The following is a 25,505-nucleotide window of genomic DNA, read 5'->3' on the forward strand; positions in this document are numbered from 1 at the left end:
GGACAGTTGATTTGAAAATTTAACATATGCTCATTCAATAAATTGTCATGAATATAGGGAAAAGAAAAAAGAAGCATAATGCATAGCTTTGCCCTCAATGAGTTAACAATCAGGGGAAGAAAAGTTATTATTTCAAAAAATAATTATTTCCAAAATAATCTTTGAATGAGAACACATAATACAAAAATAGAAATTAACAGTAACTATCTGGGTGTAAAAGGTAAAAAAATAGGGGCCTGGCACGGTGGCTCATGCCTGTAATCCCAGCACTTCGGGAGGCCGAGACAGGCAGATCATGAGGTCAGGAGTTCGAGACCAGCCTAGCCAACATGGTGAAACCCTGTCTCTACTAAAAATATAAAAATTAGCCAGGCATGGTGGCAGGTGCCTGTAATCCCAGCTACTCGGGAGGCTGAGACAGGAGAATCGCTTGAACCCAGGAGGCAGAGGATGCAGTGAGCTGAGATTGTGCCATTGCACTCCAGCCTCGGTGACACGAGTGAAACTCCGTCTCAAAAAAAAAAAAAAAAAAAGGTGAAAAAATAGAAAAAGTTAACCTACATCAATTTGTAAGGGCCAAATGCATACAAAAAATCGAACGGGGAGGTTAATACTAGCTAGGATTGTCATACAAAGTTTCTTGCAAGAGGTGGATATGATTTGTAGAAGACGTCTGGTCGATTGCAAAATAGCCACACATTTCTCCCATTCCCGTACATACATTCCTTTGCAATGTGTCCTTGATATTTTGCAATGTGTCCTTGATATATATCCCATCGAGAGGTACGATTGTGCTGGGCACTGTGGCACATGCCTATAATCCCAGCTACTAGAGAGGCTGAGGCAGGGAGATTGCTTGAGCCCAGTAGTTTAAATCCAGCCTGGGCAACATAGCAAGACCTAGTCTCTAACAGAAGAGGTAGATCATTCCTTTGGTTCCTTTCTCCTTCTCTGAAACTGGGGTTGGCCATGTGATTTGTTTTGGCCAATGGGACATTAGCAAACATGACCCAGAATCCTGAAAAGCACTTATACACTGGACTTGCCCTCTTTTGCTACTTTTGGAGCCCAGACTCATGAGAAGAAACTCAAGCTAGCCAACTGCCTCATATAAATGAGAACAAACAAGACCAAAACAAGTACTATTCAGCTGAGCCTAAACTGCCAACCCACAGAACAGTTAACTAATAAATAATTATTGTTTTAGCCTCTAAATTTTGAGGTGCTTTGTTTCAAGACAAAAGTTAACTAAGGAGGTATGCAAAGGCACAGAAGAGGAAATAAGCATAACATACAAGTGCATGGGAAAATAAATGATAAGATTAGTCTACATCAGGGGTGTCCAATCTTTTGGCTTCTCTGGGCCACAGTGGAAGAACTGTCTTAGACCACACATGAAATACACTAACGATAGCTGATGAGTTAAATACACACACACACACAAACACACACACATACACACACACTACAAAAGCTCATAATGTCTTAAGAAAGTTTACAAATTTGTGTTGGGCCACATTCAAAGCCGTCCTGGGCCACGTGCGGCCCATGGGCCGCAGGTTGGACAAGCTTGGTCTACATGAAAAGGGTGCTTATTGGGAGAAAGAATACACAGGCCTGAAAGGTTAACTGAGTTCAAACTGCAAAAACCAGGCTAGGAAGAGGACGGACATCATTCTGTTTCAGTCGGCAATGTGGCACAGGGTGGGCCTGAAGGCACCCCTTCAGGAGCTGGAGGATGATATAATGTAAGAGGAAAAACAGTCCATTTAGAAGACTATTACTATCACTATTATCTCTCAGGCTAAAGTAACAAACTCCTACATTTAGGAAGGAAACTAGATAATTCACCAAATAGCAGTTTTATAACTGTCATATAGTTTATATAAGATCCTACTCTTTGGCCAGGCCTGATGGCTCACACATGTAATCCCAGCACTTTGGGAGGCCCCAAGGTGGGTGGATCACCTGAGGTCAGGAGTTCAAGACCAGTCTGGCCAACATGATGAAACCCCATCTCTACTAAAAATGCGAAAAAATTAGCTAGGCCTGGTGGTGGGCGCCTGTAGTTCCAGCTACTCGGGAGGCTGAGGCAGGAGAACTGCTTGAACCCAGGAGGCGGAGGTTGCAGTGAGCCGAGATTGCCAGATCGCGCCATTGCACTCCAGCCTGGGTGACAAGAGCAAAACTCCATCACACACAAAAAAAGTATCTAAATTGTTACATTTTAAAATAAAACAAGATCATGTGTAGAAACAAGTTTACAAAGAGTACACACCAGCTAAATTTTTCAAGGCATCTAATATACTAATAAGCAACAGAAATAAGGTGCAAGGATAGGAAAAAACCAATGGGATTTTGTTTTTGTTTTTGTTTTTATCCCATAGATCTTAGCAAGAGCTCCTCTGAAGACGTAGTAAAAAGAAATGAAGATTTGTAAAGAACCCCATTTGCTGATGGCAAAAGAAGAGAAGGTAAGTTTATTCACCACTCGCGCTTCAATTGTTCTTTATCAACTTTCAGGGGAGGTAAATTATACTTCGGGCAACCTGAAATCTCTCTGAGCTCAATAAATCTAAGTAAAATATCTATTAAAAGTAAAGAGAGGCTGGGCGCAGTGGCTCACGCCTGTAATCCCAGCACTTTGGTAGGCCGAGGTAGGCGGAACACGAGGTCAGGAGCTCGAGACCATCCTGGTTAACAGAGTGAAACCCCGTCTCTACTAAAAATACAAAAATTAGCCAGGCGTGGTGGTGGGCACCTGTAGTCCCAGCTACTCGGGAGGCTGAGGCAGGAGAATGGTGTGAACCTGGGAGGCGGAGCTTGCAGTGAGCCGAGATCACGCCACTGCACTCCAGCCTGGGCGACAGAGCGAGACTCTGTCTCAAAAAAAAAAAAAAAAAAGTAAAGAGAAGCTTTACAGGTCAATATGGTTACAATTGCTGACAACAAAAGTGTAAACAACCTAGTTTTCCTCTCCCTGGCTACCATACTAGCAACACATAAACAAATTCTTCCCTTATAGGAAGTACAGTGTAACTTACATGACCAGATTGTTAAGGAAAACACTACACATTCCTTGGGTAAACAAAATCATTCCTCGGGTAAAATCTACTATAACCAAATCAACCGAGTAAAGCATTATGTCTATGATCTTCCCACTAACACAAAGAAAAATCAATACAGAAACTGTTCTGTATCTTCATTGCAATAACATTTTAAGTATATTAACTTCCTTTTTTTTTTTTTTTTGAGATGGAGTCTTGCTCTGTCACCCAGGCTGGAGTGCAATGGTGCTGTCTTGACTCACTGCAACCTCCGCCTCCCGGATTCAAGCGATTCTCCTGCCTCAGCCTCCCAAGTAGCTGGGACTACAGGTGCATGCCACCATACCCAGCTAATTTTTGTATATTTTAGTAGAGACAGCGTTTCACCATATTGGCCAGGCTAGTCTCAAACTCCTGACCTCGTGATCTGCCCGCCTCAGCCTCCCTAAGTGCTAGGATTACAGGCATGAGCCACCACGCCTGGCCTTAATTTCCTTTTTCAAAAACAGCAAAACTGGCCAGCCACAGTATAATATAATATATGCTAATATAGTATATCCTAATCACTTTTACATTTAATGAATCACCTATAAGCTGCTGGACCCTAGCTACAGAGACACTATAGCCATCTACTTGGAACACCTCTTTCTTGTAACCATGGCTTGTACTCTGGCTTCTGGTAACACAGTCCTAACTTCTCATGGTTCAAACAGAGAGTGTAAAAACATAACATAGGAACTCTGTCAGTATTCAAGTAATTGAGGCTTGAGAGAATCCAAAGTAGAAACCCATATTGGAAGGAGAGTGGGGACTCTTTAGGACAAAACTCTTCCAAGTGTTCTTGTGTTCTGAAAGAACTTGTCTAAAGCTGTTTCATGGGTTGTGTGGACATTTAATTTCAAATAGCCTTTTAAATTTAAAAACATTTTGTCATTATTTAATTATTTAACTAATTATAGGGATAATATATCCACTAGCCTCTGACTCTGGTGAAGTATGTAGAATGAACTGTGGCTGATGAAACAGAAACTTCTTCCCTGAACCCACCCACCTCTTGACTGTTAGGTCTGTTAAATGCTCATGCCTGCATCTTCCCTTCATAATACTTGGAACACTTTAACTCCTTCTTCTGCAAATGTCTGCTTCCACTATTTGTAAGCTCCAAAAGTGAGTAGATTATTTGTCTTGTTGGCTGTTAAATCTCCAACCCCTAGCACAGTAACATGGTAGATGCTTAGCAAGTATTTAATCAAGGAATGAGGCTACTGTTATACAGTAATCCCCCTTATCCATGGTTTCACTTTCTGCAGTTTCAGTTACCCATGGTCAACCACAGTCCAAAAATATTAAATGGAGAATTCCAGAAATAAACAATTAATAAGTTTTAAATTGTATATTGTTTTGAGTTTGGTGATGAAATCTCAAGCTGTTCAGCTCTGTTGCACCTAGGACGTGAACCATCCCTTTGTCCAGCATGTATCCGCACCGTCTGTGCTGCCTTACTGTTTGTCACTTAGTAGCCATCTCGGTTGTTAGATCACTGTCTCAGTACAGCAGTGCTTGTGTTCAAGTAACTAACTCTTATTTTACTTAATAATGGCCCTAAAACACAAGAGTAGTGATGCTGGCATATTATGATAACTGTTCTATTTTATTAGCTATTGTTGTTACTCCCTTACTATGCTTAATTTATAAACTTTATCATAGCTATGTATGTATAGGAAAAGCATAATCATCTATAGGGTAAGGTACTATCTGAGGTTTCAGGCATCCACTGGGGGTCTTGGAATGTATGCCCCTTAGATGGGGATGACTACAGTCGTTTAAAGTTTCACAGAGACCAAAGTAAGGTGGTAGCAATGGAAATAAAATGCAGAGGGCTAGGCATTGTGCCTCATGCCTATAATTCCCACACTTTGGGAGGCTGAGGTGGGAGGATTGCTTGAATTCAGGAGTTCAAGACCAGCCTGGGCAACATAGAGGGACCCCATCTATACAAAAAATTTTAAAATTAGCCAGGTGTGGTGGCACATGCCTGTAGTCCCAGCTACCCAGCAGGCTAAGGGGGGAGGATTGCCTGATCCCAGGAGGTCAAGGCTGCAGTGAGCTATGATCATGGCACTCCAGCCTGGGCAACAGAGCAAGACCCTGTCTCCAAAAAAAGAAAGCAAGCAGAGGTTTTGTGTGGGTAAGATCCAGGAGAAACAGGGAGCAAAAAGAAAAAAGAAAAAACAAAAGAGACAGAATGTGTGTTTTGATCCTGTATAACTAAATGATAATGCCTTTATTTATAGAATTAAGGAAGTTAAAAAGAGAACTGACTATTATCTTGGATATGTTGAATTTTTTAAGTGCTAGGGAAGTCCAGCAGAAATGAAGTCCTAATCTAGTTTATTATCTACCATATAATTTAGCCTCCAGATGATTTTTCTTAAATCAAATTTCCAAGAGAGGCAAGGCTCACATTATTTTCTTTGGTTATTCATTTTTTCCTATTTTCCTCCCCTCATCTTTGCCTTATTGGTCATTGAAAAATGTTTTTTGTTTTTGTTTTTGAGACAGAGTCTCACTCTGTCACCCAGGCTGGAGTGCGGTGGCACAATCTCAGCTCACTGCAACCACCGCCTCCGGGTTCAAGCAATTCTCCTGCCTCAGCCTCCCAAGTAGCTGAGATTACAGGTGCATGCCACCACACTCTGCTAATTTTTCTATTTTTAGCTGAGATGCGGTTTCGCCATGTAAGCCAGACTTGTCTCCAACTCCTGACCTCAAGTGATTCAATCACCTACCTTGGCCTCCCAAAGTGCTAGGATTACAGGCATGAGCCACCACACCCGGCTGAAAAATGGTGATAAAACTTTTAGATATTTTTGAAACTGAAGCACTTGGAGGATCAATAAATTTAAAAAGACTTTACAAACTTCATCTATAATATATAACGTGGAAAATTAAATGTTGGAAAAATATGAACAAAATACATTCTTTCAATGATCATATGGCTAGAACAAGATCAGGGAAACTGCAACTTCATTTTTTTAAAGGCAACTACTTTGAAACTGCAGAAAGAAAAAGACAAATATAAAAATATTAATTATAAAACCATTTTGGTAAAAACAAATATAATGGCAAATATGTTTTCTAATTCAAACACTTTACAATGCTGATTCTTGTTTTCAATAAAGATGTTAATTCTCTGTTTAAAAAAATAATGATTCTGAAAACATGGTTAAGTCTCGATAGCTTACCAAAGGAAGCTAAGAAGCTACTTACTAACTTCCATTCTTTAGGAGGCACTATTACATCCCAGATTCTTTTCAAAGGACACTTAAGTTTTTTACACTGGGAAGCTTTACCCTAACTGAAGTGAAAGCAAATTCCTATATACAATAAAAAACAGCTATAAACACTCCAAAACACCAAGGATTATATAGACAAAGGTTAAAAAAAAAAATCACAGGAAAAAAAATCCAAAATGTTCACAAAAGTTTGTAAGTACTATATGTTCACTTAAGCATCAAGAATAAAGTCACATGACATTAATGAAAATATACTAAGAAGTCTATTTAAAAATAACCTACTGAAAAGATGAAACTATCTAGCAAAATTGACATTCATATTATGTTATAATATAATATCAATCTGCATTATAAACCTATAATCAAGGATCACCAGACTTTAATGAGGCAGTTTTGAGTAGTAATATGTGTTGTCCTTATGCTCAAAATTTAGTTCTAAAAAACTGAATTTTTTCATATGAACTTAAAGGCTCTTTCACCAAATATAGACATATGATATTTAACTTGAAAGCTTTCAGTACTTTCAGCATAAAAGGTTCTACCCACTGAGGCCTGGGGAAAAAACTTCCACTACCACACATTGTTTACAATATGCTGGATGACAAAAAAAAAAAAAAAAAAAAGACTAGGAAATAAAACTGAATAAAATGTATTTAATTTCAAAAATCCATAAATATTGAAGGTATACTGCAATGTTACTAATCAAACAGAAATAGCTCCAGCTACATTTTGAGTGTCTCTCAAAAACCTCAATAAGAGCAAAAAATGAATACATGACTAGAGTAATTCTGAGTAGCATATCCTCAAATTGAAAACATTGTTTGCTATATATTTATAAAAGAATATTTCCTATAGGATTTTTTTTTAAGTGCGGAAAGAAGTAAGCTATAGCTATATTTTCCATAATTCTCAAAGACTTTTTATTTTGCTGATCAACACAGTCCTTACTAGATCAATAATGATCATAAACACTTTCCCTTGTCATAGATTTGTATTTATTTATTTATTTATTTTAAGAGATGGGGTCTTGTTCTGTCACCCAGGCTGGAGTGCAGTGGAGCGATTACAGATCACAGCAGCCTCAACCTCCGATCCTCCCCCTCAGTCTCCCTAGTAGCTGGAACCACAGGTGTGAGCCACCATGCCCAGCTAAATTTTTGTTTGTTTTTTGTAGAGACAGGATCTCCCTATGTTACCAAGGCTGGTCTCAAACTCCTGGGCTCAAGCGATCCTCCTGCCTTGGCCTCCCAAAGTGCTGGGATTACAGGCATGAGTTATTTTTTTTTTAAGCAGCAAACATTTATTATCTCACACAGTTTCTCAGGATTCAAATCTGAAAGTGTCTTAGTTAGGTGGTTCTGGCTCAGAGTCTCTCATGAGTTGCAATCAGTCAGTCATCTGGATATATGTTACTTTTTAAAGTTATAAAGCACATAAAAAAGTGGCTGCCCCCCACCAAAGTGAAATTTAAATTCCATGATCATAGCTAACTCGGATCTGTAATATTCATTTACTTTGAAAAACCAATAACTTATCGTTGCCATATTTTTAGTGCACTTTTTAGAGTAAAATACCCTCAGAAATGGTCTAAATTATGCAAACTTCCCTTCTAGTATTACATTTAAAGATATTTGAAGCCCCACATAATTGAGTTCAATTTGCTAAAGCAAATGAGGTCTAACCTCTTGAAGATTTCCTGAAGTATTAAAATAATCAACACTTAAAATCAAAAGAAGATACAACAATCTAAAGTCATATATAATGCAATAGAGAATTTACTAAATTATGTATTAACCATAGTACAAGATAATGAGCAAGATATATTATTCTCAGCCCCCTACCAATGTACAAATTTGCATCAACTTGATATTATATATTAAATTAATGAAGTTATGGACTTTAATTTCTTCTGTGTCTAAAACTGGAAGAGGGAAAAAAGCATTTCCTAACATTCTATTATAAAAGAAAAATGTTAAGAGAAACTTTCCTTTAAAACCATGCTTCATATGTCTCCTTCGGTGTCTTGATAAAATGTTATCATACAGGAAAACATAAGCTTCTAAATCAAAGATTTCCTTCAATGTTTTCAATTTGCATAGATCACAATACAATACACACTTATTATTTGAAATATTTTTTGACTTCAGACAAATGCCTCAAGATTAATCATATTAAGCTGTATTTGTCATCATTACTGCTTCTTTATTTAAAAAAAAAAAAGGAAATAAAGCAAGCAATACATAGCATTCAATTCCCTTGATAAGTTAAAATCATTTCCCCCTTCTACCCCCAAATGAACGTTATTCTATTCCATTTAGCCAAAGGTACACAGCCAACACATCTTTGTGGTATACTGTGGCAAATCAGGGTTTAGATACCGATGCAACTGTTATCAATGGCTCAGAACCAAACATTGTAACAAAACACACCAAGTGGATCCTCCCTCTGCGTGTATGTGTGTCTACATGTGCCCATTCATAACATGACCCTCCTACACACATAGAAACTCAATTTCTACTGAATTACAAAACATCTTCACATTATTAAAAGTGTGTAATAAAACTGTCCTCTTTAATGTTCAAAGAAAGAACAATTTCTAAAGCGATGAGCGAGAAGAGTTAATACCAGGATTGCTGCTACCCATCAACTTTAATTCAAAGCTAAGTACAACTCAATGTCATTTTTACCTCTACTGTAGCCTCGACGGATACAAAATTAACTTCGCTGTAGAATAAAGTATTCTGGCATCCCAATGGATTATTTACTTCTCCGATTTGACAGAACATATACGTGAGTCTTTTGTCCCTCCCACAGCATCCCAGGGTGTCAACATCATCTCTGCCACAGCAAATGACGAGCAAATCCCTCAGATCATTACTTCAGCACCCTAAGTACAAGAAAGTCGCGGCCTTCACTGTCGTTACAACACAGCAAACAGATTCAGTAGTCCCATGTCCCTTTCCATTATAGTTGGGGTGGCGGGGTGGGAAATAAGCGCTTAGATTTCCTAGGAATCCTTCGTGTTCGGTGCTGGTACCAGAAGTGGCATGAGTACAAGTGATATGTGGGTCACCCACAGAGAGAGACGCAGAACGAAGCTTCGTGACCCTCCAAGTTCAGTGAAGACACCCAAAGCCTGGGGCAAAACGGGGCGGCAGCCTTCGGGGAAATCCGGCAGAACCAGAACGATCTCCGAGATGGAGAGTGACGGGGTCTGGCACGAGCCCCGGGCTTGCAGCGACCTGAGAGTCCCCGGTACCCCTCCCCTCCTCAGCAGGCTCGGTCACTCGGCGAGGGGTGCGGCCGGAGGAGGGGGTCGGGGCTGGGGGAGGGCGGCGCCCTGGGGGGTCGGGGGGGTGTGTCCTACCTGGGCCGTGGCGGACGCAGGGGTTTCTGGAGGAGGGCTCTGGTCCAGCTCAGGACCGGGACCGGCTGGGGTTAACCCTCGGCAGGCGGGACCGCCACTGCCTGCCCATCCCCCACCGCCGACTGCAGCGGGACCCGAGCGCGGCTTCCAGGGCCGGCCGGCTGGGTAGTCCCCTGGGGTACCGTCTGCGTTTACTGGCGGCGGCGGCGGCTGCTGCTGTTACTGCTGCTGCCGGCTCCCCCAAGCCGCTGCTCTTGTGCCAGCACCTGCTTCCCCTCCTGCCGCCGCCGCCGCCTCGTCCCCACCGCTCCCATCGCCGCTGCGGCGACTACTGCAGCGCCCGCTGACCCGACCCGACGTTATTCTCCCCCCTCGTAACCCGGCACAGCCTAGCCCACCTGCCCTGCCAGCGCGCACGCCCACCTCTCCGCTACAGGTGCTGATTGGAGAGTGCGTTCCGAACTCGCAGCGTCGGTTGGCTAGCCCCATTGCCTATCACGAAGGGGGCGGAGAGTCGGGCAGAAACCGTCTCCGCCCCCCACCGGAGAATTGCCGCTATCTTCAGGTTTGCCTGAGAGGGCGAGTTACCGGGAAAGGAGCATCACAATGGCAGCGCGCATGCGCCTAGGAATTCTGGGCCTCGTAGTTCCAGCCATAGCCGCAACTCCCCGCCTGTCCCGAGGAGAGAAGTAGGGCTTCCGAGACAAGTAGTTTGCGCACATAGGTGTTCTCCTAGCGTGACAGTTAAATTGGTTATAGAGGGATGGTTGGGACCCCAGGGTTGAGCTTTTCGGAATAAAATCAGAAATGCTTTGTCACGATACGAAATTACACACTGAGGCAGTCGCGATGAAGGGCCCAAATCGTGAGGCCCTGCAAGCCTTAAGGATCCATCCTCTTCCTCAGCATCAGCGCTGACAGGATCCCGCAAATTGGCGCCGTCCCCAGAACCGCCTAACGTGAAGCTAATCACCTTTGGGGGACCGGGGAAGGGCCTTAGGTGTGACGAGGAAAGGAGATGGGCACTTCCATAAACGAATGTCAGCCTGGAGACCGGAGTGTCCCTACCGTTCACAACCCAAGAAAAAGATTTCATTCCCTTTGTGAAACACCACCAGCTAAAGACTCTATGGCCAGCCCCGGTGCACACCAGTATGCGATGCTGAGCAAGTGTATGCGGGAGGTGCTTAAAGACTTTCAAAGAAAAGCGAGGAGGGCGGAGCAAGGACGCTGTGCAGAATGCGTTTCTATTTAGTGTTGTGTCAGCCGCTTTGGCGAAGGAAAACCTTAAGATTAAGCACCTCTCCCATCTTTGCCCACCAATGTACAGTAGAGAAAACCCATGAAAAACGCTAAACAGCTTTCCTAAGATTATAAAACTAATCAGTAGCAAAACCAAAACTCAGGTCTCTCATACGCCCCACATCTAATGTCCTTTCTACTTAAGAATCACAATGATCCCCAGGGGTCTGCCATGAATAGAAAGAATGTAATGAATTAGGAACTTCATTTTTACTTTAAATCCTTTTCTTCACTCAAGTGACATTGTCATTAAAGCTGATTAAGAATATAGAAAGGTAAATGACTAATCCTATATTCAATCTTGGAACTGTTCCTATAGAATCTGTTTCTTCTTGCTCAGGAAGTGCCACAGCCTCTTGCCATTCTTTTTAAAAACAGCAGGCATCTCTACTGTCTGTCATGTCCAGATCCTTGGATTAAAAGCAGGACAAAATGTACATTAAAGGCAAGTGATGATGCAGCTCATCTTGTTCTATGCAAACATAAAGATGTTGCCAAATTGTTTTTTATTTCTACTAATTAAAACCATAAGTTACTTTTTCTATTACTATGTCTAATAGAGTATTTCATTCATTTCAGAGTATTGACCAATCACGTAATTTGAATAAGAAAACATTAGGGTTTCTGTAAATATTTTTCTTTAAAATTAAAGAAGTTGATACGGGCCAGGCACAGTGGCTAATGCCTGCAATCCCAGCACTTTGAGAGGCTGAGGTGGGAGGATCACTTGAGTCCAGGAGTTCAAGACCAAACTGGGCAATGTAAGGAGACATAAGGAGACTCCTTCTGCACATGCACACACACACACACACACACAAATTATCATGGAAACATGGATTAAAAAATTTTTTTAATTAGCCCAGCATGGTGGCATGCTGCTGTAGTCTCAGCTATTTGGGAGGCTGAGGCAGGAGGATCAATTCAGCCCAGGAGTTCAAGACCAGCCTGGGCAACATAATAAGACCTTGTCTCTACACACAAAAAATTTTTAATTAGCCAGCCCTGTCTCTACTAAATATACAAAAATTAGCCAAGTGTGGTGGCACGCACCTGTAGTCCCAGCCACTTGGGAGGCTGAGGCAGGAGGATTGCTTGAGCCCTGGATGTCAAGGCTGCAGTGAGCTATTATCGCATCACTGCACTCCAGTCTGGGCAACAGTGATCCCCTGTCTTTAAAAAAGAAAAAAAAGTTTATAGGGAAAAAATGTCCAGATTCATTGAAATTAGGCTTAGCAATAAAAGCCTCCCCTTTTCTCTAGTCTTTTCCATTTAAGAATTATTGAGCTGTCCCCAGAGATACTCTTTCAGTCAGGCTAAATGTCAATGTAATATGTTATTCAAGAGCTGGTACTGGAGTTTAGGAAACCCCTTTGAGATATAGATATAGATAGATCTCAAGTATATATATAAAACTCAAATATATATGTATATATCTCTTTTAAGAAATAAACTGAGCATAGTAGCTCACACTTGTAATCCCAGCACTTTGGGAGGCCAAGGCAGGAGGATCCGTTGAGCCCTGGAGTTGGAGACCAGCCCTAGCAACATAGTGAGACTCTGTCTCTACAAAAAATATATATTTTTAATTAGCTGGCCCCTGTAGTCCCAGCTACCCAGGAGGCTGAGGCGGGAGGATTGCTTGAGCCCAGGAGGTCAAGGATGCAGTGAGCTATGATTGCATCACTGCACTCCAGCCTGTGTGACAACTCAAGACTCTGTCTCTAATAAATAAATGTGGTAGCCAGCCTTCCAGATGGCCCCCAATGATCCCTACCTCACTTACTCTCATTCTTATTTATTCCTTTCCATACTGAATTGGACTGACCTGTGTAACCAATAGGATTTTCCAAAAATTATGGTGTGGGAATATCAAGGCCAGGTTATAACAGACATTGTAGCTTCTGCCATATGCCTTCTTGGATCACTCATTTAGAGAGAAGCCAGTTGTCCTCTCTTGAAGATACTCTAGCAGTCCCATGCAGTGGTCCCCTGGCAAGGAACTGAAGCATCTCATCAATAATCAGCACCAGTTTGCCATCTATGTTAGTGAGCCATTCTTAGAAATGAATCCTCCAGCCTCAGTCAAGCCTTCAGATGACTCAAAACCCAGCTGGCTTCTTAACCACCACCTTGTGAGACACTCCAAGCCAGAACCACCCAGCTAAGCCACTTTTAAAATGCGTTACTATATCACAGAAACTATGTGATATAGTAAATGTTTACTATTGCTTTAAGCACTAATTTTTGGGATAATTGGTCATGCAGCAAGAGATAACGAATACAGTAAGACTTGGGAAAATAAGAGAGAGGAATAACTCAAGTCTAAGGATGTGTCCCTGGATAAGTCTAAAGGAATCAGACAGACTCTAGGATCAGTCTTACAACATATTCAAAGATACAGTGTCCAAAGTTCAGATTTACATTAAAAAGTCCCCACATAGGACATAAAGCCCCCTTCAACACAGCTTGTTTTCTCTTAGCATGAAATAAATAACATATTGAAGAATCTCTTTCTTCTTTTACTTTCCTTCCATTTATGTCCTCTTCTGCCTTTACTTAGGTACCACTTTGTAACCTTCTTCCCATAATCCAAACAGAAAAGGATCTAGATGTATCATTTACATCACATTATTATTAGGATAGCACCACAGTGTGAATCAGTGTGCAACTCAAGGAGAAGAGACCTCTGCCCTTATCTCTTTCTATCTCTCTCTTTAGAAACAAATCTCAGAGTTGCACACGAGAAGTGGGTAAATTATATGTTATGTTAATTATATCTCAATAAATCTCTTTTTTAAACTCATTACGCAGTGCTTTGAAACATGAAACTCAATAGTGAACTGGTGCTCAAGCATTTCTGCAAACCAGCAAGCAGCCCTGTTTTTCAGTTTTTCAGCAAATAAGTTTCTATTTGAACGTTACTTAATCCACAAACAAAATCCCCACAAACAAGTTTTTTTCTTTTTTTCTGAGACAGTCTTGCTCTGTCACCCAGGCTGGAGTGCAGTGGGCGCAATCTCGGCTCACTGCAAGCTCCGCCTCCCGGGTTCACGCCATTCTCCTGCCCCAGCCTCCCGAGTAGCTGGTACTACAGGTGCCTGCCACCATGCCCGGCTAATTTTTTTATATTTTTAGTAGAGATGGGGTTTCACCATGTTAGCCAAGATGGTCTCAATCTCCTGACCTCGTGATCCGCCTGCCTTGGCCTCCCAAAGTGCTGGGATTACAAGCGTAAGCCACCACACCCGGCCCCCATAAACAAGTTTTTATAGAGCCTACTAATGCCATCTACTCTGATAGGCACTGGGAAAGCGCATTTGAATAAATTCAGTCCTGTCCCTCAGGGTTTCACAATGTGATGATTAGCAAACATGCAAATCTTATTACAATACATTGTAATAACTGCTATAAGAGAGGTATACAGCATATAAAGATACTCAAAGGCCAAATCCTTGGGGTTCTCTGAGAGCTTCATTTCTTTAAGTCAGTATCAGCTGCATTCTGATTTCGACAGAAAGGCATTCACATCAAATATATTCACTACCTCAAGTGTTCGTGTTTTTGAAACTTCATTCTTTTTTTTTTTTTTTTTTAGTGAAAAGCTTACTTTTAAGTAAAAGGCTTGATTTTTTTTTTTTTTTTTTTTTTTTTGAGATGGAGTCTCACCCTGTCACCCAGGCTGGAGGGCAGTGGCACGATCTTGGCTCACTGCAACCTCCACCTCCCAGGTTCAAGCAGTTCTCTTGCCTCAGCCTCCCAAGTAGCTGGAATTACAGTCGCCTGCCAGCACCCCAGAATACTTTTTGTATTTCTCGTAAAGACAGGATTTCACAATGTTGGCCAGGTTGGTCTTGAACTCCTGACCTCAAGTGATCCATCCCCTCAGCCTCTCAAAGTGCTGGGATTAAAGGCGTGAGCCATTGTGCCCGGCCTTGATTTATTTTCTTTTTTTTAAAACAGAGTCTTGCTCTATCACTCAGGCTGGAGTGCAATGGCACTGTCTTGGCTCACTACAACCTCCACCTCCCGGGTTCAAGCGATTCTTCTGCCTCAGCCTCCCAAGTAGCTGGGACCACAGGTATGTGCCACCACACCTGGCTAATTTTTGTATTTTTAGTAGAGACAAGGTTTCACTATGTTGGCCAGGCTGATCTCGAACTCCTGACCTCGTGATCCGTCTGCCTCAGCCTCCCAAAGTGCTGGGATTACAGGCATGAGCCACCGCACCAGGCCTTGATTTCTAATTAAAGAAATTTCAAGCAAAAATAATCAGGTAAGAGAAAATGGTGTTGAGGGGGCAAGGCAAAAAACTCTCAATTTGGGAGATATGAATTTATTGCCTTTTAGCCTATTGATATCAATTTGTGTTTAATGATGATGATTAAAATAGACCATAATATCAGAGAAGATTGACATTGATTAGACCTAGTAAAGTGAGAAAAGAAACTAAAAGAGTTTACATTCACAGAGTAATTCTAATTGTAGTTATTTCTTGATCTGCTTCCCGTTTAGGCCTTTTATGAAACACAGAGTAATTATATCATTAACTGTTAACTTTTTGCAAGTTTTATTAGAAGAGTGAATTATAGCTATACACATTTGCTCATATTTTTGTTGCAAGTTCATCTATATATATATCTTAGATATAGATAGATATATATCTAGATATAGATAGATATATATCTAGATATATAAATATCTATATCTAAGATATATATATATATATATTTTTTTTTTCAGAGATGGAGTTTTGCTCTTGTTGGCCAAGCCGGAGTGCAATGGTGCGATCTCAGCTCACCACAACCTCCGCCTCCCGGGTTCAAGCGATTCTCCGGCCTCAGCCTCCCTAGTAGCTGGAATTACAGGTGCCTGCCACCAGGCCCAGCTAATTTTTTTGTATTTTTAGTAGAGACGGGGTTTCATCATGTTAACCAGGCTGGTCTCGAACTCCTGACCTCAGGTGATCCGCTGGCCTTGGCCTCCCAAAGTGCTGGGATTACAGGTGTGAGCCACCGCGCCCGGCCCCATTAATATATTATTGTTGTATACTCATATTTTTTAAATGAGAAAGTAGTAGGGTGATGTTATGATTGTGCCTGTGACAGTCTGGAAAAAGTTCAGTGACTTTCAGTCTAGTTGAGGAACCTGCCACTCCACTCCAAACGCTGGACAGCTTTCTGTGATTTTCAGGCTCTTCTGGCAGGATCATTAACTGGCTAGCAATGCTAATAGCGCACCCTAGTGATAATAGTGTTCCACTGCAAGGTGTATTGAAGCAAAACTGGTCTTATATTTTTGACATTAATCAAAGCCGACTAGCCAGTGGCTAAAGATTTTAATCATTTTTAAAGACCTGATTATGCTCATGAAAAAGATAATCTTTTTTTTTTTTTTGAGACGGAGTCTCACTCTGTCGCCCAGGCTGGAGTGCAGTGGCACGATCTCGGCTCACTGCAACCTCTGCCTCCTGTGTTCAAGTGATTCTCCTGCCTCAGCTTCCCGAGTACCTGGGATTACAGGCATGCACCACCATGCTCAGCTAATTTTTGTATTTTTAGTAGAGACGGGTTTCCGCCATGTTGGCCAGGCTGGTCTCGAACTCCTGACCTCAGGTGATTCACCTGCCTCGGCCTCCCAAAGTACTGGGATTACAGGCATGAGCCACTGCGCTGGGCCAAAGATGATCTTAAAATATTTTTCCGGTGGTGTTATTTGGGAATTGTATGTTCTACAAAATAAAATATATTTGTAGATGGCAGATAAAATTTTCCAGAAATGTATTGAGTACCTACATCAAGGTTACCATAGGATATCCTATGGAAGATTAAAAATATATAAGATGTGGTTCCTATATATGCTATTTTGAATTATAGTTTTTGTACATCTTATTTTTATAGAATGTAGAGGGATAATTTCCTATACTGTGTATTCCCCATACCTTCTTCACTCTGTAAATATTAAGTACACTCAGTAGGTATTTTAAAATAATTAATGCAAAAAGTTAAATACTAATAAGTACAAAAATACAAGTGATGTCACATTGTATTATCTTTCAAACAAGTGCTATCAACACCTCTGGGTTTGCCTTTTTCTGCATTTTTCTGTATTAAGATGCTTTCAAAGAAAAGAAATGGTATCACTCTGTTGCCCAAGCTGGAGTGCAATGGTGCTAGTATAGCTCTCTGTAACCTTGAACACCTGAGCTCAAGCAGTTCTCCCACCTCAGCCTCTTAAGTAGCTAGAACTACAGCAGTGTACCACCTCATCTTTTTTATTATTATTATTTTGTAGGGCCAGGGCTAGCACTATGTTGCGCAGTCTGGTCTTGAACCGCTGGCCTCATGGTATCTTCTCACCTTAGCCTCCCAAAGCACTGGGATTTCAGGTTTAAACCACTGCACCCAGCAAAATGCTTTTTTATTTTCCTCAACTCTTATCCAGAAACACAACAAGGGTGATTGTTAAAACAACAAAGAAAATCCTTCAGTGTGGAGACCTCAGAATAGAGAGAAGAGAGAACAATCCTAGGAAATTTACCTTGGAAGTGGTAACAGCAGTATGGAGCTAGAAACTGGGCTTTTTGCGTTCCTGGGTCAGTCTGTCTGGTACACAGCATTCAAATATAGTCCCTGCTTATTCTTAGCGCGGCATCTCACTGTGTGCTCGCATGTTAAGCTTGCTCTAAACAAGTCAGGGTTGCAAGTCTGTGGGGGAATATCCAGATCCAGTTGGAGATGAGTTCTAGCCTTGCAGAAGGACAGTATACTTATTCCTCTTTTCTTTTTTCTTTTTTTTTTAGACGGAGTTTCGCTCTTGTCGCCCAGGCTGGAGTGGAACCTCCTCGGCTCACTGCAACCTCCGCTTCCTGGGTTCAAGCAATTCTCCTGCCTCAGTAGGAGGCAGTAGCTGGGATTATAGGTGCCCACCACCAAGCTCAGCTAATTTTATTTGTATTTTTAGTAGAGATGGGGTTTCATCACGTTGGCCAGGCTGGTCTCAAAACTCCTGACCTCAGGTGATCCGCCCATCTCGGCCTCCCAAAGTGCTGGGATTACAGGTGTGAGCCACCTCGCCTGGCCTCTTCTTTTCTTAGTAAACTGAAACTTCGTTTTTTTGCTCACACAGATTTTGAAAAAATTCGTTGCTGGGAAAATAAAAACAACTGGAAAAAATAAAAATTTTAAACTTTGAATTCTAGTTGCATGTAATAGGAAGTTGAGAATGAACTCAAGTACATTTTATATATGATAAAGGTGACATCTCAGATAGTTGGGACAAGGATGGACCCTCTTAGAAATAGTGTCCAGAGAACCAGATTAGATGGTTAAAAATAATAATAAAATTGAACCACAAACAGGAATAAACTCCAAATGGATCAGAGATCTAAATGTAAAAAATGAAATCATACAAGTACTAGAAGAAAATATGGATGAATTCCTTTAAACCTGGGTGTGAGAAGAGGCTTTCTAATTATAATTCAACATCCAGATGTAATTTTTGAAAAGATTGAAAACTTTAACTACAAAACATTGAAAGAACTTTTTATGGAATTAAAACTACAAAGTCAAAATCAGTGAGATAAAATATTTAAAATATATTTCACAGATAAAGAGCTAATATTTTGGATATATTAAAAATGCTTAAAAATCAAGGGAAAATAGAATTTAAAACAATAGAAAAATGGGCAAAAAATATAACGTACCTACTATATGGCTAAAATTAAAAAGACTAACAGCCTCCAATGTTTGTGAGGACGTGGAGCAACCAGAGCTCTCATACATTGTTGGTGGGAATGTAAATGGTACATCCATGTTGAAAAAAAGATCTGGACATTTCTTTCAAACTAAACATATATCTATCCTATGAATCAGCAGTTTGACTTCAAGATATGTACCCAAAAGAAATGAAAACATATTTTCACAAAAAGACTAACTCAAGAATGTTCAAAGTAGTTTTATTTATAATATCCCAAAATAGGAAACAGCTCAGGTCCAAAAGAGAACAGACTACAAACAGTACTATGTTCATAAGTGGAATATCACTCAACACTAAAAATAAACTAATACACAGAACAACATGGATGAATCTCAAAAACAATATGCTGAATGAAATAAGCCTTGCCAAAGCATCATATTATATGATTCTATTTATGTGAGGAAGTCTTATGGAAAAGAGAACATACTGGATTATTCCAGTTATATAAAACTCTAGCACAAGACACACTAATCTATGGTAGAAAAAAATTAGAACAATGGTTGCCTCTGAGTAGACAGGGGCTGGGATTAGCTGGTAAGAGTATAGAGAGTAATGATAATGTTCTACATCTTAATAGGGTTTTGGGTTACACAGGTGCATGCATTTGTCAAAATTCCATGAATGTACACTTAAGATTTGTGCATTTCATTGAATGTACATTTTATATCAAAATTAAAAACTGGCCAGGCACAGTGGCTTACATGCCTTTCCCAGCACTTTGGGAGGTCAAGGCAGGAGCATTGCTTGGGCCCAAGAGTTCAAGACCAGCCTGGGCAATATAGTGAGACCCCTTCTCTACAAAAATAAAAACAAACTAGTTGGGTATAGTGGCATGCGCCTGTAGTCCCAGCCACTTGGGAGGCTGAGGGGAGAGGATTGTTTGTGCCCAGATGGTTGGGGCTGCAGTGAGGTGTGATTGCACCACTGCACTGCAGCCTGTGCAACAGAGTGAGACCCTGTCTCAAAAAAAAAAAAAAAAAAAAGAAAGAAAAGAAAAAGAAAAAGAAAAAAACCTGCAAAAAATATTGAGTTCTAGTTAATTATATGCATGCAAAATACATTGGGGGGGATATGTATTAATTACTGCAATTGACTTTGAATTTCCTCCAAAAAATACGAGGGATTGATGAATGAATAGAAGGATGGATAGGTGGATAGATATACAATAAAGCAAGTATACCAAATTATTATTGGTAGAATCTTGGTGGTGGTATATGGATGGTCGCTATAAAGTTCTTTCAACTTTGCTGTATGTTTAAAAATATTCATAATAGACCAGTTTTGTGGCTTATTCCTATAATCTCAGCACTTTGGGAGGCTATCATGGGAGGATCACTTGAGGCCAGGAGTTCAAGACCAGCCTGGGCAACACAGTAAGACCCCATATCTACAAAATATTTAAAAATAATAAAAAATTAGGCTTTCATAGTGTTGCATGCCTGTGGTCCTAGCTACTTGGGAGGCGGAAGTGGGAGGGTCACTTGAGCCCAGGAGTTCAAGGTTACAATAAGCTGTGATTACACCACTGCACTCGAGCCTGGGCAGCAGAGTAAGACCCTGTCTATAAAAAAAGAAGAGAAAAGAAAATATTCATAATAAAATATTGGAAAAAAATATTTCACAACCATGTTAGGGAGCCATCTTGGAAACCAGTCCTCTGATCAACATCTACTTAAGATCCAGCAGGGCTGCAAATGCACGGAGTGTTCAGTTCTACCCAGGGCTGGGGGCAGTGCACACCACCTTTCTGTGCTGATGTAACAAATGAACACCAACCTAGTGGCTTAAACAACACAACATTTTTATCTTACAGCCTTGTCAGTCAGAAGTCCAACATGGGTCTTACTGGGCTTAAATGAAGGAGTTGGTAGGGCTGCCTTCCTTTTTAGAGGCGCAAGGAGAGAATTTGATCCCTTGCCTTTTCCAGCTTCTAGAGGCTGCCCATATTCCCCAGCTTATGGCCCACTTCCTCCATCTTCAAAGTCAGCAGCAACAGTGGGCCAAGTCCTCATGGTACGTCTCTCTGACCCAGGCTTCTGCAAGCCTCTTCTCCTTTTAAGAATCCATGTGATTAGCCGGGCGTGGTGGCTCACGCCTGTAATCCCAGCACTTTGGGAGGCCAAGGCCGGTGGATCACGAGGTCAGAAGTTTGAGACCAGCCTGACCAACATGGTGAAACCCCATCTCTAAAAATACAAAAATTAGCCAGGCCTGATGGTGCGTGCCTGTAATCCCAGCTACTCAGGAGGCTGAGGCAGGAGAATCGCTTGAACCTGGGAGGTAGAGATTGCGCCACTGCACTCCAGCCTGGGTGACAGAGCAAGACTCCGTCTCAGAAAAAAAAAAAAAAAAAAAAAAATCCATGTGATTAATTTGGGCCCACTTGGATAATCCAGAAAACTCTCCAGAAAGTTTGCACACATAATCACATCTATAAAGTCCCTTTTCCCATGTAAGGTAAACATGTTCACAGGTTACAGGGTAGAACATGGACATCCTGTAGAGGCAAGTGGACATTGTTGTGTGCCTGCCACAGGGAGTGTCAAAAAACAACATTCCTCCAAGAAGTAAAGCTTGAGTTCAACTCTTAAATTTTCTTGCATCTTTTAATTTGCATTCATAATATTATTCATTTATATATCCTTGCTTTTGTCATTTCTGCATTAATTATTTATTTCTATGTTAGAACTTGGGGATTTCTTCAAGAAATGGCTGTAAATCTCCTATGGTTTGTGTTATCTTTGCTAAGAATTATAACAAAACATTTGAAAAATTCAAATCAGGCTTTGATATGGTTTGGCTTTGTGTCACCACCCAAATCTCACCTCAAACAGTAATCCCCATATCCCCACGTGTCAAGGGCGGGACCAGGTGGAGGCAATTGGATCATGAGGGTGGTTCCCACCATGCTGTTCTCGTGATGGTGAGTGAGTTCTCACGAGATCAGGTGGTTTTATAAGCATCTGGCATTTCCCCTGCTTGTACGCGCTCTGTCCTCCCGCCTTGTGAAGAAGGTGCCTCCTGCTTCTCCTTTGCCTTCTGCCATGATTGTAAGTTTCCTGAGGCTTCCCCAGCAATGTGGAACTGTGAGTCAATTAAACCTCTTTCCTTTGTAAATTACCCAGTCTTAGGTACTTCTTCAGAGCAGTGTGAGAAGGGACTAATACAGGCTTATTTTGATGCTCCTTTAATTGTTGGTTTGACCTTGTGCCATTTCATACACTGGACACTAATTGTGTTGGTCTTTTGCAAATTATAAATCCCACTCTGCAGGAGCAAATTTATTAACTTTTACATGCCACCTAGCCTAGAGTCATGCACAGACAATAATTAGCAGAAAATAAAAATAAAAATTAGGCTGGGGGCGGTGGCTCATGCCTGCAATCCCAGTACTTTGGGAGGCTGAGACAGACTGATCAATTGAGCTTAGGAGTTTGAGACCAGCTTGGGCAACATGGCAAAACCCCAGCTTTACAAAAAATACAAAAATTAACCAGGTATGGTGGCGCATGCCTGTAGTCCCAGCTACTTGGGAGGCTGAGGTGGGAGGATCGCTTGAGCCTGGGAGGCGGAGGCTGCAGTGAGTCAAGATTGCGTCACTGCACTCCAGCCTGGGAGACAGAGTGAGACTTGTCTCAAATAAATAAATAAATAGTAAACATAGGGATTTCCCTATCTTTAAACCATATTAACTCACCTAAGTATTAATCCCTCATAGACCGTAAAACTGAGTTTCAAAACAATAGTAGCTGCTGTTCAAAATAGCTTCAGTATTTCTCTCTCTCTCATTTGATTCCAGCCCTAATTAGAATCAATGACTTTGATGAATGAAATCCACAAGGAAGTACATAGGAAGCAAGAAGGCAAGAGGGCAAGATTGGAACCTGGATAAAAGCCAACATTTGAAAGGAAGATGGAAGGACAGGATTGAGGAGAGGCCATTGGATAGGACAGTCTGACCTGTGTGAAAAGTGTTCCTGCTGAGCTCCCAGATCCTCTTTCCTTGCCTCTTGCTTCACTGTGTTTACTTTTACCCAGAGGCTCCTCCTGGAAGGATCTCAGAACAGTTTGGGTTATTCTCAGCTACCCCTTGCCTATTCTTTCCTGACAGGAAAAATTCTAGTCCACTCCAACTACAAATGTCAGGAGGACGATTTGGTAGACCGTCTTCTTTTTTTTCTGATTTTATTTATTTGTTTGTTTAATAGAAAATATATTCATATAGTGCAACATTCTAAAGGTCAAAAGGTATTAAAAAGAGTATATTGTGAGGCAGGAGGACTGCTTGTGCCCAGGAGTTTGAGACCAGCCTGGGCAACATAGTGAGGCCTTGTCTCTACAAAAATTAAAATTAAAATTAAATTAACTGGACATAGTCCTAGATGCTCGGGAGGCTGAGGTGGGAGGATTGCTTGAGTCTAGGAGGTCAAGGCTGCAGTGAGCTGTGATCATGTCACTGCACTCCAGCCTGGGCAACAGAGTGAGACCCTGTCTCGAAAAATATATATATATATATTTATTTATTTATTTATATTTATATTTATATTTATACAGTGAAGAGTAAGCCTCCTTTCCATCCACATCTCCCATGGATGTTCCCTGACTTTTATTACTGGTTTCTTATACATTGTATGGGAACCAGAGATAACCTCCAACCTCTCTTTTAGCTCTTAGTGTGCTCTTCAGCTGGATCTAAAAACCACATTGACCTGTGGTTAACCAGAGAAAAGTATACAAATTTTATTAGTTTTACATGTGTATTGCCTCCAGTTCCGTCTCTGGTGATAAGGACTGTTTTCTCACCCTGGTATAGACAGGGTGCCCTTCTCAGAAGAATCTTTATTTCTTGCTGCATGCAAAATTCAAACGGTATTAAAACATTCAAACAAAAGGCATTAAAACATTCAAAAGGTAGGAAAAGAGTATATTGTGAGGCAGGAGGGTTGCTTGAGCCCAGGAGTTCAAGACCAGCCTGGGAAACATAGTGAGATGCCATCTCTACAAAAAATTTAAAAAGTAGTCAGGCATGATGGCGTGCACCTGTATTCCCAACTACTTAGGAGGCTGAGAGAGGAGAATCCCTTGAGCCCAGAGTTCAAGGTTACAGTGAGCTATGATCTCACCACTGTACTCCAGCCTGGGTGACCTAGCAAAACCTTGTCTCTAAAAAAAAAAGAATAATAAGGCCGGGCACAGTGGCTCACACCTGTAATCCTAGCACTTTGGGAAGCCGAGGTGGGCAGATCACTTGAGGTCAGGAGTTCGAGACCAGCCTGGGCAACATAGTGAAACCCCGTCTCTACTAAAAAATACAAAACTTAGCCAGGCATGGTGGTGCATGCCTGTAGTCCCAGCTTCTTGGGAGGCTGAGGCAGGAGAATCACTTGAACCCAGGAGGTGGAAGTTGCAGTGAGCTAAGATTGTGCCACTGCACTCCAGCCTGGACGACAGAGTGAGATCCTGGTCTCAAAAATAAATAAATAAAATAAAAATAATAAAATGGATAATTATTATTAACTAAAGTCCATAGTTTGTCCAAATATCCTTAGTTTTTACCTAGTGTCCTTTTTCTGCTCTAGGATCTCTTCCAGGGTACCATCTCACATCTATGACTTGGCTATAACTTGGCCAGCTTTGAGGGATACTATTAAGTATGTTGTAGCTTGTCTCTATTGGAATGTGACATTTTTCTTATTATTAGACTGGAGTTAAGGGTTTTAGGGAGGAAAACCACATAAAGTACCATTTCATCATATCATATCAAGGTTACATACCATCAACATGATTCTATCACTACTGATATTTACCTTGCTCACCTGGTTGAGGTAATGTTTGTTAGGTTTCTTCACTGTAAAGTTACCCTTTTTTCTCCATTTCATATTGTATTCTTTGGAAGGAAGTCACTGTAGTCCATACTTTGGCTAGGCGTGATGGCTCTTAGGGAGGCCGAGGCGGGTGAATTGCTTGAGCTCAGGAGTTCGAGACCAGCCTGGGCAACATGGTGAAACCCTGACTCTAGAAAAAAATACAAAAAATTAGCTGGGCATGGTGGCACATGCCTGCAGTTCCAGCTAATTGGGGGTCTGAGGTGGGAGGATCCCTTGAGCCCAGGAGGTTGAGGCTGCAGGGCGTTGAGATCACGTCACTGCACTTCAGCCTGGGCAACAAAGTGAGACCCTGTCTTAAAAAAAAAAAAAAAAAAAAAAAAAAAAAAAAAGCTCATAACAGCTTTATTCCGAATGGCAAATTTAGAAACAACCCAGATGCCTAGTAATAGGAGAGTGGGTAAATTATGTCCTCACAAAACTAGATACTAACTAGCAATAAGAAGAAAGACCTACTGGAACATACAACATGGATGACTCTCAAAGGAGAAAAACCTGAACACAAATAGATGCTGTATGTTACCGTGGATGGGCTAAGTGAGTGCACATAGTGCACACTGAAGATTTCTATGTTACATGTTAACAGCCACCAGAACGCATCCATTACAGAACAGGGACCAAAACAATCAAGTGTCAAAATAATGCTCAAACTAATGTTTTAGCACCCTTTGGAAGCTGGCACAATGGGTACACCAATGGACAGATGGGGGTTAAGCATAGGCCCGGTGGCATGGACCTCCACTCATCAAGACTGCCACCTTTCAACATCCAACCTGTCAGCCACAGAGACCAATGCTCTACAGATGTGGTACTATTTTTGTTTTTCTTTCTTTCTTTTTTTTGAGACAGAGTC

General features: G+C 41.3%; 1 protein-coding gene across 2 annotated transcripts in view; it reads right to left on the reverse strand.

The window, feature by feature from the left end:
• TTBK2 (tau tubulin kinase 2) overlaps positions 1–9,839 on the reverse strand; it is a 176,126-nt gene extending 166,287 nt beyond the window's left edge. Inside the window, exon 1 of one of the 2 annotated variants that reach the window (XM_063652156.1) lies at positions 9,711–9,839. Coding sequence is in view for 1 of the 2 variants with exons in the window: in XM_063652155.1 (XP_063508225.1) it covers positions 9,031–9,129 (99 nt within the window). In the remaining variant the exon portion in view is untranslated. Of the gene's footprint in view, positions 1–9,030; positions 9,677–9,710 lie in introns of those variants that run through there. The other variant, XM_063652155.1, reaches the window with a different exon arrangement.
• Positions 9,840–25,505: the final 15,666 nt, after the last annotated feature.

This window comes from Pongo pygmaeus, chromosome 16 (assembly GCF_028885625.2).
Source record: "Pongo pygmaeus isolate AG05252 chromosome 16, NHGRI_mPonPyg2-v2.0_pri, whole genome shotgun sequence".
NCBI lineage: Eukaryota > Metazoa > Chordata > Mammalia > Primates > Hominidae > Pongo > Pongo pygmaeus.